The sequence below is a fragment of the Grampus griseus genome (genome assembly GCF_964374135.1).
Source record: "Grampus griseus genome assembly, chromosome: 4".
Taxonomy (NCBI): domain Eukaryota; kingdom Metazoa; phylum Chordata; class Mammalia; order Artiodactyla; family Delphinidae; genus Grampus; species Grampus griseus.
In genome coordinates this window covers 19,934,618-19,949,566 of record NC_138997.1, presented here as the reverse complement: position 1 = coordinate 19,949,566, position 14,949 = coordinate 19,934,618, and the positions used below count along the sequence as shown (strand labels likewise).

General features: G+C 53.9%; 1 protein-coding gene across 1 annotated transcript in view; it reads left to right on the top strand.

The window, feature by feature from the left end:
- PPP2R2C (protein phosphatase 2 regulatory subunit Bgamma) overlaps positions 1-4,397 on the top strand; it is a gene marked incomplete at its 5' end in the record, with an annotated part of 133,319 nt that extends 128,922 nt beyond the window's left edge. Inside the window, one exon of the mRNA XM_082653279.1 lies at positions 3,962-4,397. Within this exon, the coding sequence (XP_082509405.1) occupies positions 3,962-4,253 (292 nt within the window). The 3' untranslated portion in view covers positions 4,254-4,397. The remainder of the gene's footprint in view (positions 1-3,961) is intronic.
- Between the last annotated feature and the right edge of the window lie 10,552 nt (positions 4,398-14,949).

Genomic DNA, 14,949 nt, shown 5'->3' with positions numbered 1-14,949 from the left:
GGTCCCAGGCAGGCCCCCCTCTTGTCTGCTGAACCAGACAGGCCTGGTGGGCTTGCTGCCCCGAGTCGGGAGGTCAGAGTTCATCCCCACTGGTCACCCCCGACCCCCGAGGCCTGAGGAGTCCCTCGGCAGGGCGTGCACACGCAGACACACACACAGACACACGCACGCACGCACACGCACGCTGGCAGCTAGCCCAGTGCACCCTCCCGCTCCCTGCCTCGGGGTCCTCCTCGCTCACCTTGCAGAAGGGGCTCCAGGCCTCTGTCCGGCCCTGCATGCCCGTGCTCGCAGCCCCACTGCCTCTCCTGAACACGAAGACTCGGGCGCGGCTTCCCCGCACCCACAATGGCCCTTGGTCGCTGCCACCTGCTCACCTGCCCTCCTCTCGCCCCTGCAGCCCTGCTGTGTCTGAGAGGCGGGAAGAAGGGCAGCGGAGAGTGCAGACCCGGGGAGTGGTTCCCCGGTGTCACCTCCCGGGCTGTGTGGGAAGGCCAAGGTCAATGTGACGAGCCCTGTCCCTGCAGCACCCCCTGCTCCCCCCCCGCCCATCCCCTGGCCTTGGGACACTTGGGCGCTGGCTGGCAGGATGGCCCCTCTGACCCCACCCCCAGCCTCTCGGAGGCCCAACCTCACCCCGCCCTCCTCCCTGTCTTCTGGCCCAAACAAGGGCGACCCTTGGCTGGCTGAGCCGCTGCACTCCGGTGATGACCCAGGCAAGGGTCATCACGCCTGGACCCCGAGGAGAAGCCGCTGGCACACACAGCAGCCCCAGGGCAGCCCCGAGAGACCTGGGCTCGGGCTCCAGTGACGCATGGGTGGTGGCACTGTCGTGAAGTCTCACGGGCCATAACTTAGGCGACATCAGAGCCAACCCAGCCTACCCTGGCGTGAGCTGACCTCTGAGGAGAGGAGGGGGCTTCTTTGGGAAGGAGGGAGCAGAGGGCACTGTCCCCCACCCCACTACCCCCCGCCAGCAGCGCTGGGGGGCACCTCACGCCCACCCAGCACCTCCGCAGCATGTCGTTTCATCTGCAGCACTCGGGTCTGTTCACAGCAGTTAAGGTTTCAGAACAGAAGAGACTAGAGCCAGAAAGCGCGTTAGAGTTCTCCACCACCCGCCCTTCACCTCCGGGGATTACACAAACCTCTTAAAAGGCAGAACCCTTTGACTGCCACGTGCCACCCCTCCCCAGATAGCGTCCGAGAAGCCCCCTCCACTCACCCCTGGCCTGTCCCCTGTCCCTGTGCAGGGGGGTGGCCACGCAGCTTGTTTCGTGCCTTCCTAAGTCTTCCGAGGGTGGCTGTGACTGTGTGTGACCCTGCCCCGGCATTCAGTGATCCATTCACTCGTTCATTCATTCATTCATTCGTTCATCAGATACTTAGTGAGCCCCTACTGGGGGCAGGTACCTTCTGAACCTGCAGGTCTGGCAGTGAATGAGAGAAGCTTCTGGCCCTTCGGTGCATTTGGTTTACGAAGCATTTACTGAGTTTTCGTCGTCCCCGGGGCATGGGGGCTGGGCGGCTCTGCTTGGTCTGTTCCTGTCCGCTGCTGCCAGGGGTTGTCTTCTTTCAAGGACCACTTCCCACATAGGTGGCCAAGCCAGGCCCTGGGGACTCAGACAAGACACATCTGCGCCGGGAGCCTCCCCACCCCCACCGCCCCGCCTCTGCCGGAGAGGTAGAGGCACAGGCAGGCGCTGCTGGCCCACCGGCGATTAGCGCTGCCAGGTGAGCCCGGAGGGGTCCCCACTTGCCCCTCCAGCTCCCATCTCCACCCTCCTCCACAGAGACTATACCTGGAGGCCGACCCCATGGGCTGCATCCACAGGCCTCCGTGCCCGCTGGCTTCTGGCCGGGTTTAACCACTGAGGACCCTAGAAGGAGACTGAGGGTGGAGAGAGAGGCCGGAGCGTTTATTCCCCCTTGTTTCCTGTCGTCTTGGCTGACTGTGTCCCTTTGGGCACAGCTCCCTTCAGAGGACAGCCCCCTTCACACAGACCTCTCTGGCTCTGTCTCTTTCTCTCTCTCTCTTTCCTGTGACTCCTCCCTCCCCTTCCCTCTCAGGCCTCGGGGTAGTTTCAAAATCTCCAAATGTACCAGTCCCAGGGCACAGCACTTTCCCTGTGTTCCTTTAGAACCTTCCAGAACATTTGCGAACAGTCTTTCTATGGAGCGCCTCTCCTACCACCCAGTTGGCACGTGCCCTCTGCCTCCTGCTGGGGCCCGAGTGGGCCTCACCCCCTTCCGCCTGGCCGCCCCCGGAACATCTGCAGAAGAGCCACTTTATAGAAGGGGCTTTCCATCCTCATTGCCCCCAAATACCTACCCATCCATCTCTGAACACAAGGTCAGGGAGAGCAGTTTGGGTGTCGAGGGGGGTGGCGCCAAGCACTAACGTGCAGATTGTGGCTCTGGTGGGAGGCTGGCCTCACGGGCACACGGCCATCTCCAGGAACCGCACAGCCTGGGCAGGCAGCTGCTTGTGGGCCGGAACCTAAACGGGGTTCCTGGCCCAGACTTGCCAGGCCCCAAGCCAAGTGAAAAGTCCTTTCTGTGAAGGATCAGAGGTCGGAGGGGCAGACTTATCAGTGAGAAAGGAAACAAAGTGCTGTATCAATCACATTAGGAGACGGATGCCACTCTACCCTCTTCCCTCTGCTGGGGAGACCCCTCTCCTTGAGCAGTTTCAGGAACCAGGCAGCAGAGGGGCCTCCCCAACCCACACCCAGGCCATCAGCATCTAGAAAGGACCGACATTAAGACATGGTCCACAGGCGAGGTGACAGGTGACTTGTAATGACAACTTGTCCATTCTCATGTGGGCCCCGGGGAGGTGGGCTTCCCTGGGTCTCCCATGAAGATGCTACAGGCTGGGGCCTCAGGTACCACACTCTCCTGGTGTCAGCCCAGGTTCTCCCACAAGAAGGAAATATGTTACAAGGATATACGTCACTTTCAGCCTGGGACTCAGCATCATTCGGGGAGCCTGAGCATCTGACCCTGCACAGCCCAGTGCACGGGATTACTCCTGTGACTTGGGTGATACTGAAGACATGGCTCATGTGCATAACCCTTGTAAACAGAGGGGTCCTCGTGGCTCATCTTGGAGCAATGACACCGTCAGGAAGCACAGTTCATCTCCTAACGGGAGGAGGGATTCCAATCTGTCCGCATCTCTCCTGAAGAACATTGAAGGGGACCACTTCCTTACCCTCAGTATTGTTTTCTGGAATTCACTCCCACCTCCCCAGTTACTTTGTATGCCCTGCCCCCAGCTGCTCCAAAACCCAACCCCTTTCTCCAGGCCCAGGCCCATGTAGGTGGTATTCTTTTCTCTCCCATCTCTTACTGTGTAGATTAACATCCTTCCTCTGGTCCAACAGGAATCCCTTCTCCTTAGGAGAGGTAGGGAGAAGAGGTGGGGAGTGGATAGACAAATATAGAATGCTCTTTAGGAGAACGGGGGAGGTCTGTGAACACCTGCACATTGATGGTGTGCAGACAGTGATCATTTAGTCATTCAACTATTCAGCCAACAGGAGGGTCCTGGGTCCCCGCCAGGAGGCCACATCTGGCTGATTCAGGGGCCTGCCTTTTGTCAGCGCAGAGTTTGTAGCCCAGTGTCTCCTGTGTTTATTCCACTTTGCTCGTCTTCTGCTGTTGTTGGTCTTACTGAAAGCCTAGGTCTCTCTCTTTTGGACTAAAGGGCAAACAAAATACAAGGGAATGTTTTTATAATGTTTGGGGCAGAGCATTAAACGGTCTCAGTTCCTGGCCCTAAGTCTGTGTGCTAAGGCAGCCAAGATGTGACGGAGGACAAGAGACCCTAAGAGAAGGTGGGAAGAGGCAGGCGTGTCCCCCGTCTGCTTCCCGGGCGATGGTCCTGCAGCCCCGGGAGGAGGGGCGGGCTTCTCTCTTCTGTTGCCCCGCCTGACGCCGCTCCGTCTCCCACCAGCGTCATCATGACCGGGGCCTACAACAACTTCTTCCGCATGTTTGACCGGAACACCAAGCGGGATGTGACCCTGGAGGCGTCACGGGAGAGCAGCAAGCCCCGGGCAGTGCTCAAGCCGCGGCGCGTGTGCGTGGGCGGCAAGCGGAGGCGGGACGACATCAGCGTGGACAGCTTGGACTTCACCAAAAAGATCCTGCACACGGCCTGGCACCCGGCCGAGAACATCATCGCCATCGCGGCCACCAACAACCTGTACATCTTCCAGGACAAGGTGAACTCCGACATGCACTAGGTGCCACACGGCCACGCGCGGAGCGGCCACCAGGAGACGCCGGGCCGTCCGTCCAGCATCCCGGGGCCGGACCGCCTTTGCTGGTGATTGTTTGAAAACAGGAAAAAGGATTCACAGTAAACCGACGTGATTGTCGGCCTTGAAGTTCAGTTCTTTCATCCCGTACTTTAACCGCGTGCAGTCGTTCCCACCTTATTAGGATTTTTACCTCTGCGCGTTAATTTTTCACTCCAGAGGTTCCTTTCTGGGGACGCGGGAGCCCCGGAGCCGTTTCTCTCGCGCGCCTCACTGGCTCCAGATCAGGGCTCCGGGGACAGAGAACGAAGCTCAAACAAGCCAGCCAGGGATTCTTTTGATGATAAATGGAGCAATTGCCACTGTTTCAGAGCCGAGGGTCTCACTGTTTTGCTTTTTGGATCGTGAATTCATGCTGAGAATTTGCAAGCTCTTTTAGGTTATTTTAATGTCTTTGAATATCCCAGGTCTGTTACAGTTTCTTGAGAGGAAGGGGAATGGAATCCCATGTGTGTGCCTGTTCTTCACCATATAAACAACCCTTCGCGAGCATCTGCCCCGTGCTGGGCATAGTGCCAGCCCCCCAGGCCCATGGGTCTGTCCCTGCAGCCGCCCTGTGGCTCTCCTGTCATCCTGCAGCCGTCACTGACACCTCGTGGGAACTCGTACTGGCTCCCTCCATGATCTTTCTGAATCTTCATCACGACCCTGTGAACTGGGTGCCTATTCATTTCCTCCATAAATGCCAACTGCGCACTGAGTGCCAGGCTCTGTGCCAGGCGCCAGGGATTAAAGGTGAATAACTTGTCATTCCCATTGTGCATACAAGAAAACTGAGGCCCAAGGCCTGCACCAACCAAGGGGGGAGTCAGGAATCCCATCCAGGCGCTCCCACAAGGCCCTTTATAACCCACCACGTTGGTGGCTTATGTTAAAGCAGCATTCTAGCCTGGAAGCTTCTGGAAACATCTCTTCATCTTGTGAAGCAGGACAGAGCAGGTGGGACAATGACGAGGGTCCGGGGAGAATCGAGACACAGAATGCAGAAGACCCCCGGGGTGCCCCTCACCTGTTGGGTAACGAGGAACTCCGCCCTCTCTCCACCCCACATCTGTACCCCAGCTCCTTTTCCAGATGCACTGAACTGCCTCCAAAAGAAAATTGCATGTTATGACCATTTTAGGATAAATTTTCTTTTATGACCCTCAGTCCCAAAGGACACTTCCCCTCGGGCCGCAGAGAATGCGGTATTTCCAGGACAGTTCCTCCCGCTGTCAGGACCAGATCGGCCCACCCACCCACCAGGCCCACTTGTCTTTGCCCTTGGAACTGGCAGCGGAACCACGTGGCTTGCATTTTGATTCAAAAAGCGGAGTTTAGAGGCCCAACCGAATCCGACATTTTTTTTTTTTACAAGATGTAACCTAACCCAGGAAATAGGCCCAACCCGAGATTTTTCTCAACAGATAATGGTCTACTTTTGTGTGTGTCAAAGCACAGAACCCATGTGCACTCACTTCCAGCCATATGATAATTACACAAGGAAATGGGTCCATCGATTTTTTTTTTTAATCAACATGAATGAAGAACGTTTGTTTATATATCACTGTAAAATCCAGGTAACCTGGACAGTATTATATGTACATATCTATTCTAACTAAAGTTAACAATCACAGGGATGGATTCCTCTTTTTCCCTTTGTAAAGAGGTTCAAAATGTGGTTGTATAGAAATCTTGTTGAAGCCAAAATCCAGCTCTGAGGGCCTTACACAATTACTGGGGTATTTGGTGTGATCCATTTCCCTTTCTGATTCAGATGCTGAGAGGAAATTTGCATTTGCAGATAGAGGTTACTGTCAGATCATAGATTTAACATGGACCATTTCTACAAAGTGCAAATCTGTATTCAGAAGGAGGTCTTAATACAGTTCCTGGTTCCTTACTCTGTTTTAAACTTTGGATACCAAACCAGAAAGAAAAAAAAAAAAAAGGGAAAGAAAGAAAAAGATCTCAGAAGAAAAAGCATGCCTTTGGATCCCTGGAAAATAATGATGTCCAAAGCAAATTATGAATAAAATGTGTGTTGAGAAAAGAGGCTGAGGGGGAGGGGCAAAACTAGACATGGCAGAAGGGCCAGTAACATAGTCACAAACTTTGCTTCCTTACCGTTTAAATTTTCTGCTCTTTTTGAATGTACGGGCGTTCACATAGTCATTGTGAAGTTGTTGCGTTGTTTTTGTTTTTATTTCAATACTCTGAGGACTGATCGCTCGGTGGCATCGGGTACGTGGTGGTAGAGTAGACAGGCCTGACCATTTTGGACTCTGTGACTCATAGGTGCATTCTTGTTTTCTTTGGTGTCTCACAAACTATCCAACTGTTGAATAAAATTATAAATATGTTAATACCAGCTTTTTCCAATAAAATAACAAATGTTACATGGAAAATGAGGCTTGGAATGCTGTTTGTTTTTAATGGGCCATGGGTCCCGTCAGGAGGCACATATGGCGGATGGGGATACACATGGGAAGCCTGGCTCACTTCCAGGCTTTCCTGCCTCCAGATTCTACGGCAGCCTTTAACCTTTCCGAGCTCTGATTTCAACACTGAGGAAATGGAGCTGATGATAGTACTGACCTCGTGGTTTGGGGTCGTGAGGGGAGGGGCGAGATTCAATTGGATAAGGCCTGCAAAGTGCAGTGCCTGGCACGTAAGCTCTCAATAAATGAGTTGTCTTGTTTTGTTTTGCTTTGCTTGTTTTGAAGCAAGGAAGCATAGCCCACCATGATTTTCAAATATTCTCACACTCTCCCCTCACCTTTTTTGAGCCTCACATCCAACTTGAGAATATGGCACAGATGAGGAAACTGAGGTTCAGAGAGGTGAAGGAATTGGCTCAAAATCACACAGCTAGCAGGTGCTGGAGCCACGTTTCTAGTTTGGTCCAGTTAACTCCTAATACGGTGCTCCGCCAGCAGCAGCACCACACATGCTTCAGTGTCCTGGGGAACAGGATCTGGGAGGAACCAGACCACAGGGCATCTGGATTGGTTCTGGAAGCCAGAGAGGCCCAGCCCCACATGCTGCAATGGCTGAGATAAGCCAGAGACTGTGTGGGGAAGTGCTTCATGTACCCCGTGGCTTCCCTGCTCCCCTCCTGGGAGCCCAGGCCTTGCTTCCACTTTCAAGAGGGTGTTTTAACTTCGGGCCCAGCAGGAGGAAGGAAGTGGCTGTCCTGGTGGGTGTGCTGGCAGGACTTTGGCTAAGTTCTCCATCAACCACTCCACCCCAGGACACTGATAAAGGAGGGGAAAGCCACTTCCGGGATGTGTGACCTTGGACAATGGGCTAACCTCTCTGAACCCCATGTGTAAATAGAGGGCGATGCCACTCCTTCTTGCTGGGATGACTAGTGAGGTAATAAAAAATACCTTGTTAAACCCATGGTAGTATCTCGTTTAGGCTTCATGTTTTGCCTTTTTGTGGGGGAAGGGGGGGAGTATTAGTGTTATACCCATTGTACACCTGGAGAAACTGAGGCTTAGGGAGAGTAAGATTTAACTTGTGCCGAAATTCAAAGAACTTGTAAGTTGAGGAGTCTGGATTCAAACTCAGATGGTGGAAGCACCGGCGCATGGCAGATGCCCAAAGGATGGTGACGATACCGTGGTCTCAGCCCTACCAAATCCAGCCCCACCCAGCACTGACTGAGCACCAGCTCTGGGACTCCACAGGTGTGATTAAGATGATGGACCTTGAGATGGGGAGCATATCCTGGATTATCCAGGGAGGAGCAGTCTGTCACATGAGTCCCAGAAGGTAGAGAACCTCTGTTGGCTGTACTCAGAGGGAGATGCAGCAGTGCAAAAAGGGTCAGAGAGATGTGACATGAGGACTCCACCTGTCATCGCTGGCTCTGAAGATGGAGGAAGGGGCCACAGGCCAAGGAGTGTGGGTGGCCTCTAGGAGCTGGAAAAAGCAAGGAAATGGATTCTCCCCTAGAGCCTCTGGAAGGAGCACAGCCCTGCCGACACATCGATTTTAGCCCAGTGAGACCACGTGGGACTTCTGACCGCCCCCCGCAGACTGTAGGAGAATAAGTGTGTTGTTTTAAACCACTCCAGTTTGTGGTCCTTTGTCGCAGTGGCTCTGGGGAGTGGACACACTCAGGTCCCTTCATTCTGATCTCACAGCCAATACTTTCAGCAGATTCCTGCCCACTTTCACAGATGAGGACCCCAGAGAGGTCCAAGTACTCGCCTAAGGTCGAGCAGCAAAGGCGGAACCGGCCTCCATGTGGCCTTTCTTGGGGGCAGCCAGGGTGGGGCCTTGCCGGGAGCTCTGAGCCGTGCTCAGGGGCTGGCAGCCAGATGGTAGCACAGAGGGGTGTGGGGATGCTAGAGGGCCAGGGCCCTGCGGGGAGCGGCACACGTGGACGGGCCCCCGGGCTGAGCTGTGGGCAGGCCACAGGGCGAGCACTCCAGGGGCCACGTGAAACAAGGCTCAAACTCTGCTCCCCTCGCCAGACCTCTTCCCAACTGCAGACCATCCTCTGCTCAGGTGAAGGCAGAGCCATCACCCTGTTTCCCCCGAGCCCCGAGCCTCTGAGGCTCCTGACACCCACTGGACTATGCCCTTGAGCCGTGGCCTGGAGTGTGGGCCCCTCGGTGACCTGCCCAGCTGCCTGGCAGCGTCCTTACCCTTCACACTCCGTGTCGTTGTTGTATTAACAGCGGGCGCTTCTGAGCCGTGCACTGCACCAGGCACCGTGCTGAGAGCTTTTTGTGAGCTTTTCTTATTTCATCGGCAAGTCGCCGTAAACGAGGATGCTGTGATTTCCTTATTTTACAAAGATGGAAACTGAGGCACAGAGAGAGAGGGGTACCTCACCCAAGGCCACAAACTGGGGATCCGCCCCCAGGCAGTGTGCCCCCAGACTGGGTCCTGGAGTCGCCGCCACCTGAGCCACCTCAGGTCCCCATGGGTGCCGTCCGAGGGGTGTTTTCGGGCCACTGCTGCTTTTCCTCTGCTGGGAACTAACTTCGCAGCCTGGAACAGCAGGCTGGCTCAGGGCCTGCAGAAGTGGAACCGCTCGACGACGAAACTTTACCAAAGGCTTACCAGCTGGGAGGGATGGTTTCCTAGCAACGGAGAAGCTTATAGAGCTCAAGATAATTGCCCGAGTTGTGAGTGATTCATTTAAAACAGCCATGTCCTCTTTTAAACAACAAAGCCCCATTGTCGCTACCTGGATGCTGTTAGAATTCCACATGGGGCCCACACAGTCAAGTGACAATGAATTTCAGAGAGGAACTGACATCCGCAGAAGGCAGCAATATTAGGAAGACAAAAGTAAAAATAAAAATGGAAAGGAATCCATTATTAAAAGATGTACAAACATGCAAAATAGAGATGGATGGCTGGAGAAGTGACTTATTCATTTAATATACGTGTAACGCCTATGGGGGGTGCCAGATGAGAACTAACTTCACCATTTACCTTTACAAACCTGCTTAATCACTCATTTGTTCGCTCGACAAATGTTCTTTGGGTGCCCACTATGTGAGCAGCACAGAGGCTAAGTGGTTCAGGGCAGGGACGCTGGAGCCCAGTTCAGGGATTCAAAGCCTGGCTTTGAGGGCAGTTGTGGATCTTGGGGGCGTTACCTACCCTTCCCGCGTCTCAGTTTTCTCATCCACAAAGCATGGAGAATGATAGCACCTACCTCGTGGGGTGGTGCAGATTAAAGAAGAAAATCCTGGCAGAAGTGGTCAGCATGGAGCCTGGGCCCCCTGGAAGCGTGTTGAATGACATCATCGCTCTGCCCTCGCACTGGGACCAAGCTTCAGTGAAGTCTTGCCAAACCCTGCAGCCCGGTCCCTGTGGGAAATCAGGGTAGCCTGTGTCCATGCTGAGAATGAAGCCGCCTTGCGCGGAGGGCAGCAGGGAGCCTGCGGGAGGGAGGAGGGGGCTGGGGGAGGGCGAGGTCCGGGAGGAGAGGGGTTTGCTGCACCCGGAGCCAGCAGGCTGACCAAACCACCGACACCACTCAGGAGGGTGGTGTGGGCTCTGCATGCACCCCCAGGACCCCTGGCACTGCTGGCCAGAATCTGGAGTCCCTGCAGCCACGCAGGCTGGGAGGGCAGGGATGCGGTTCATCACCACCAGCAGCCACGTTCCCATCTACTGGTAACTGGGCTATGAGCTGGTTCGGGAGAAACCTCCGCTCCCTCATGTGTGCAGGCTGGGTGCAGCGCTGGACCAAGTGTCTCGCCCGCTTTAGTCATGGGGTCAGTGTATGAGCCAAGCGAGGCCAACCCAACCTCTCCCCTGACTCTCAGAACAGGAGAAGAATGTTGTATCCATTCCAATTACTTCCAGTGACCAGAAATTAGGCCCACAGCAGGGGAGGCTGGGAAACAGGGCTGTTCCTGGGCAGCCAAAGGTCCAGCTCAAGGTCAGGGCTCTACTACCAGAGAAGAAGGGCACCTGCGAGGGATAAAGATAAATGGAGTGGTGCTGGTATCTGCTAATGCTGGAGCCGTGCAGAACCCTGTGCGGGCCCCCTCCCAAGTACAAAGGTCCCTCAATGTCCCCTGCCTCTTGTTTGTATAAAAGCTGAGGTCTCCCAGGCCTCCCTGAGTCACGAGAGAGCAGGCTCGAGCAGTTAACGATGAGGACGATAGAGTCACAGATTCAGTAGCTGATGTACATTCCTGAGTTGTTTTACAGATACTGTAACTGCCACCAGAGGGAAAAGCTAACTGCGTGATGACGAGACTGCAGCCATGACATAAGCCGCTCTATCTTGAGCAGTGTTGAATCTGTGGCCAGCACAATTCCAAGAACTGGCCTCAAGAGAATGGGATTAACACTACTGCTCATAATAATCTATATCTTTGTGGGCATCAAAATAATAGTAGCTTGTTCTGCCCGTATATGTAAATGGGCAGCTAAAACTGTCAGCAAAGAGATGCTTCAGACCCATGTCGATACCTTTCACTCTAAGACCTCGACGCCCTTTCTCAGGATTAAGCAGTTACAGGAGATGGACCTTCGTCCTTAATCCCATAGAAATGGAATGATATCTGAAGGGGGGGATTTGTAAGTAGCTCTTTGCAGAAAACAGTCCTCTGCAGGAAATCCCTTTTCTCTTGTCACTTTAGCAAAACTACATCGTGACTAACTTTTAAATCAGGCGCCCCCATGCCCTACTCATCTCTGGCCCAAGCACACCTTTCAAATCTTTTGCTCACACGATACCTTCCTAACTTGTTGGTTCTTTCTGTAGATCAAGAAGTAGGAATGAAGAATAAGTAATTAACAGATGACCAGATCTCTTCCCTAGCTTCCCCTTCAGTAATCTCACAAACTGTGTGAACAAGATATTATCTAAAAAAAGGTCATGAGGATTTGACAAGTCTGCACACAAGCCTGCACACAGAGGGAGATGGCAACGGCCCTGAGCTCCGATCTCAATGATTAACTGAAATTATTTCCCTTATTCCCTTTAAAAACTTTCATGGGGCTTCCCTGGTGGTGCAGTGGTTGAGAGTCCGCCTGCCGATGCAGGGGACGCGGGTTCGTGCCCTGGTCCGGGAGGATCCCACATGCCGCGGAGCGGCTGGGCCCGTGAGCCATGGCCGCTGAGCCTGCGCGTCCGGAGCCTGTGCTCCGCAATGGGAGAGGCCACAGCAGTGAGAGGCCCATGTACCGCAAAAAAACCCAAAAAAACAAAAAACGTAGTTAGGTACCCTTTTAAGGATATCCTAATCTATTCATTTTGCTTTCTAAAAGTAACTACTGTGTCCATTTTATTTTTTCATCCATTCATTTCATATATAATTTATACCCCCCCCATTTGCAGAAAGGTTTTGAGGCCCCTGGGAATTTCCACCTGTCAAGAGCACTTATGGTCAGAACACAGAGGTCTTCTGTCCCCCGTGTAACAGGAGGACAGCTACTCTCCTCCTCGCTCAGTACCGCCATAAATGTGTACTTCAGCTTCCACTGCAGGAAGAGAACTTCAAACTGCTCTATGGAGCTGGGAGGAAATGGCCAGGCAGAGGGCCAGCAGCGGGGCTTGAGTCTGAGCTCCATCAAGACTTGGCTGTGTGAGCTGGAGGACACTAGCCTCCTGACCCACTCCATCTCTGTATGAGTTTCCTGTGGCTGCAGTGACCACAAAATTAGTGACCCAAAACAATCCAAATTCATTATCTTACCGTTCTGGAGGTCAGACTCTGAAACGGGTCTCACTGGGCTAATATCAAGATGAAAACTCTCAAGCAGGGCCGGTTCCCTCTGGAGACTCTAGGGGAGAATCCATTCCTTGCCTTTTCCAGTTTCTAGGGGCATCTACATTCCTTGGTTCATGGTCCCTTCCTTCATCTTCAAGCCAGTAGCATATCCTCAATCTCTCTCTCCCTGATACTACTCCTGCCCCTCTCTTGTAAGGACCCTTGTGATTACATTGCATCCACCTGGATAATCCAGGATCCTCTCCCATCTCAAAACCCTTAACCCATCTGCGGAGTCCCTTTTGCCTCGTTTAGAGGATTAGCACATGGACACCTCTGGGGGTGGTTATTTTCCCTCCCGCATCTTCAAAGTGGAAATGTCTATCTTGCAATGGCTGCCATGATGATTAAAGGAGAAAACACACGAACCCTGGCAAATTGGACAGGAGCCTCTAAAGCGCTCGTGGCAGGTGATTGTGGCCCCTTTCTCTCCTGGGCATTATGTCACTTTATTATTGGCTGATGGCCCCCCAGCCCCCCACCAGGAAACGTCACGCTCTGACGTGGGGTGGGGACCACTCTGTTCACTGCTGCATCCCCTGTGCCTCAGAAGAGCACAGCACACCGTAGGTGCTCAGCATTTGTTGAACGAATGAATTTTCTTTATTTCATGATGACAAGCAGCACTTGTCCCCAGGTGAAGACCCTGCCAGGTGCAGGGAGCTCTCCCAGCGCTTCTCGGTGAGGTTTACATGTGCACAGCGGGCTGGTGTGGCTTTAACCCTGACATCTGGACATGCAGACCGGGAGTTGGGACGGTTAAAGGATTCTGTTGTCTCACAGCACGTTCAGGAACGACAAGGTCCTGCTTTATGGACAACTTTGAAATAGGTACATGCAGAAATTTGGGTTTTTGCAGTTACATGACGTGTGATTGGGATATAGGAATGGAAATGAAAAAATGGAAAAGAGCATTTGAATAACTGAACATTGAAGAACTGGTCTTTAGCAGCACGTCCACAAGGGGAGTGCGGCCTTTCTGACACTGCTGTCCACCCCTCAAGAGGATGGACAGGGCAGGTTCCGTGAAAGAATACCCCTCTGGGGCACTCAGAAGCGGGGGGGTCTCACTGCGATGCGTGGGAAGCTCTGGTGCCAAACCCTCTCCAGGCCTCAACTGGGTCTTCCCCGAGCAGCACAAACACCATGATGCTTCATGGAAGCGTGGTGAGACACCCCCCCCACCTCCACCCACCACTGCAGACCAGCCCCTGGTGCTCCTGCAGGCCCAGAGAGATGAAGGCCTGGCAGGTGCTCAGACATGGTGTGATCTGCTGGTGGCCCCTGCGGTCAGCACAGTTCTTTCCTGGCAGGCCCGAGGATGGCCCCTGTGGGCAATGTTCTGAAAAGGGATTTTTTATTTATTTATTTATTTATTTTGCGGTACACGGGCCTCTCACTGCTGTGGCCTCTCCCGTTGCGGAGCACAGGCTCCAGACGCGCAGGCTCAGCGGCCACGGCTCACGGGCCCAGCCGCTCCGCAGCATGTGGGATCCTCCCGGACCGGGGCACGAACCCGCGTCCCCTGCATCGGCAGGCAGACTCTCAACCACTGCGCCACCAGGGAAGCCCTGAAAAGGGATTTTAAGCCCCAGGAAAACGGTGGTTTCTTTGTGGCTCTGTAAAAAGAACAGGCTTTGGTTCTGTCCCAGCTCTGCCACCTCCTGGCCACGTAACTTTGGCCAAGTCCACACAACATGAACATGAACCTTTAACAATTCTCACGTGTAAATGTTGGCAGGGGGCGGGCCATGGGACCTAGTTCTCAGGACCAAACAGCCTCATGTAAACAAAGTGACGCTCAGAGACCTAGGTCCCCTACCCGCCTCACAGAGGGTGGGGATCAGCTCCCGGAAGCAGCACTCTTTGCCACCAACAGCCTGACCTCTGCAGATCCCTCCATGCGCCTACCACCTGGTCCTGGGCCCGGCAGACAGCGACCTGTTTATCAACAGGAAAGGAGGACAGCAAGCAGGCCGGGGACCCTCAGGGCCACAGGGGTCAAGGCCATTTGGTGTTTATGGCCCCGTGGAAGCTTCCATAGAAGCAGTATCTACCACCAAAGGGCCAGCTGGCCAGGTCTGCTGGGAGACGGGGGATGACCTTTCCACTGTCTCCTTTCTCCTCCACATGGTGCCTTAAAGTACCCTCTGACCCATTTTCCAGAGCTCAGCCCTGACCTTATGAGGGCCCTGGCTTCAGAGTCAAGAGAGGGGCTCTAGCTGCCTGCAGGACAGAGACTCAATTCCAACCTGGTCTTTGGACCCCAAGCTCTATCCTCTGGAACCCCCTGGCGTCCTGGGTGACGCCTGAGGCATCAATGGGTGCCCTGAATGTTGAATAGTCTTCCTCTGACCTCACCAAATCCAGTCTCTCCCTTT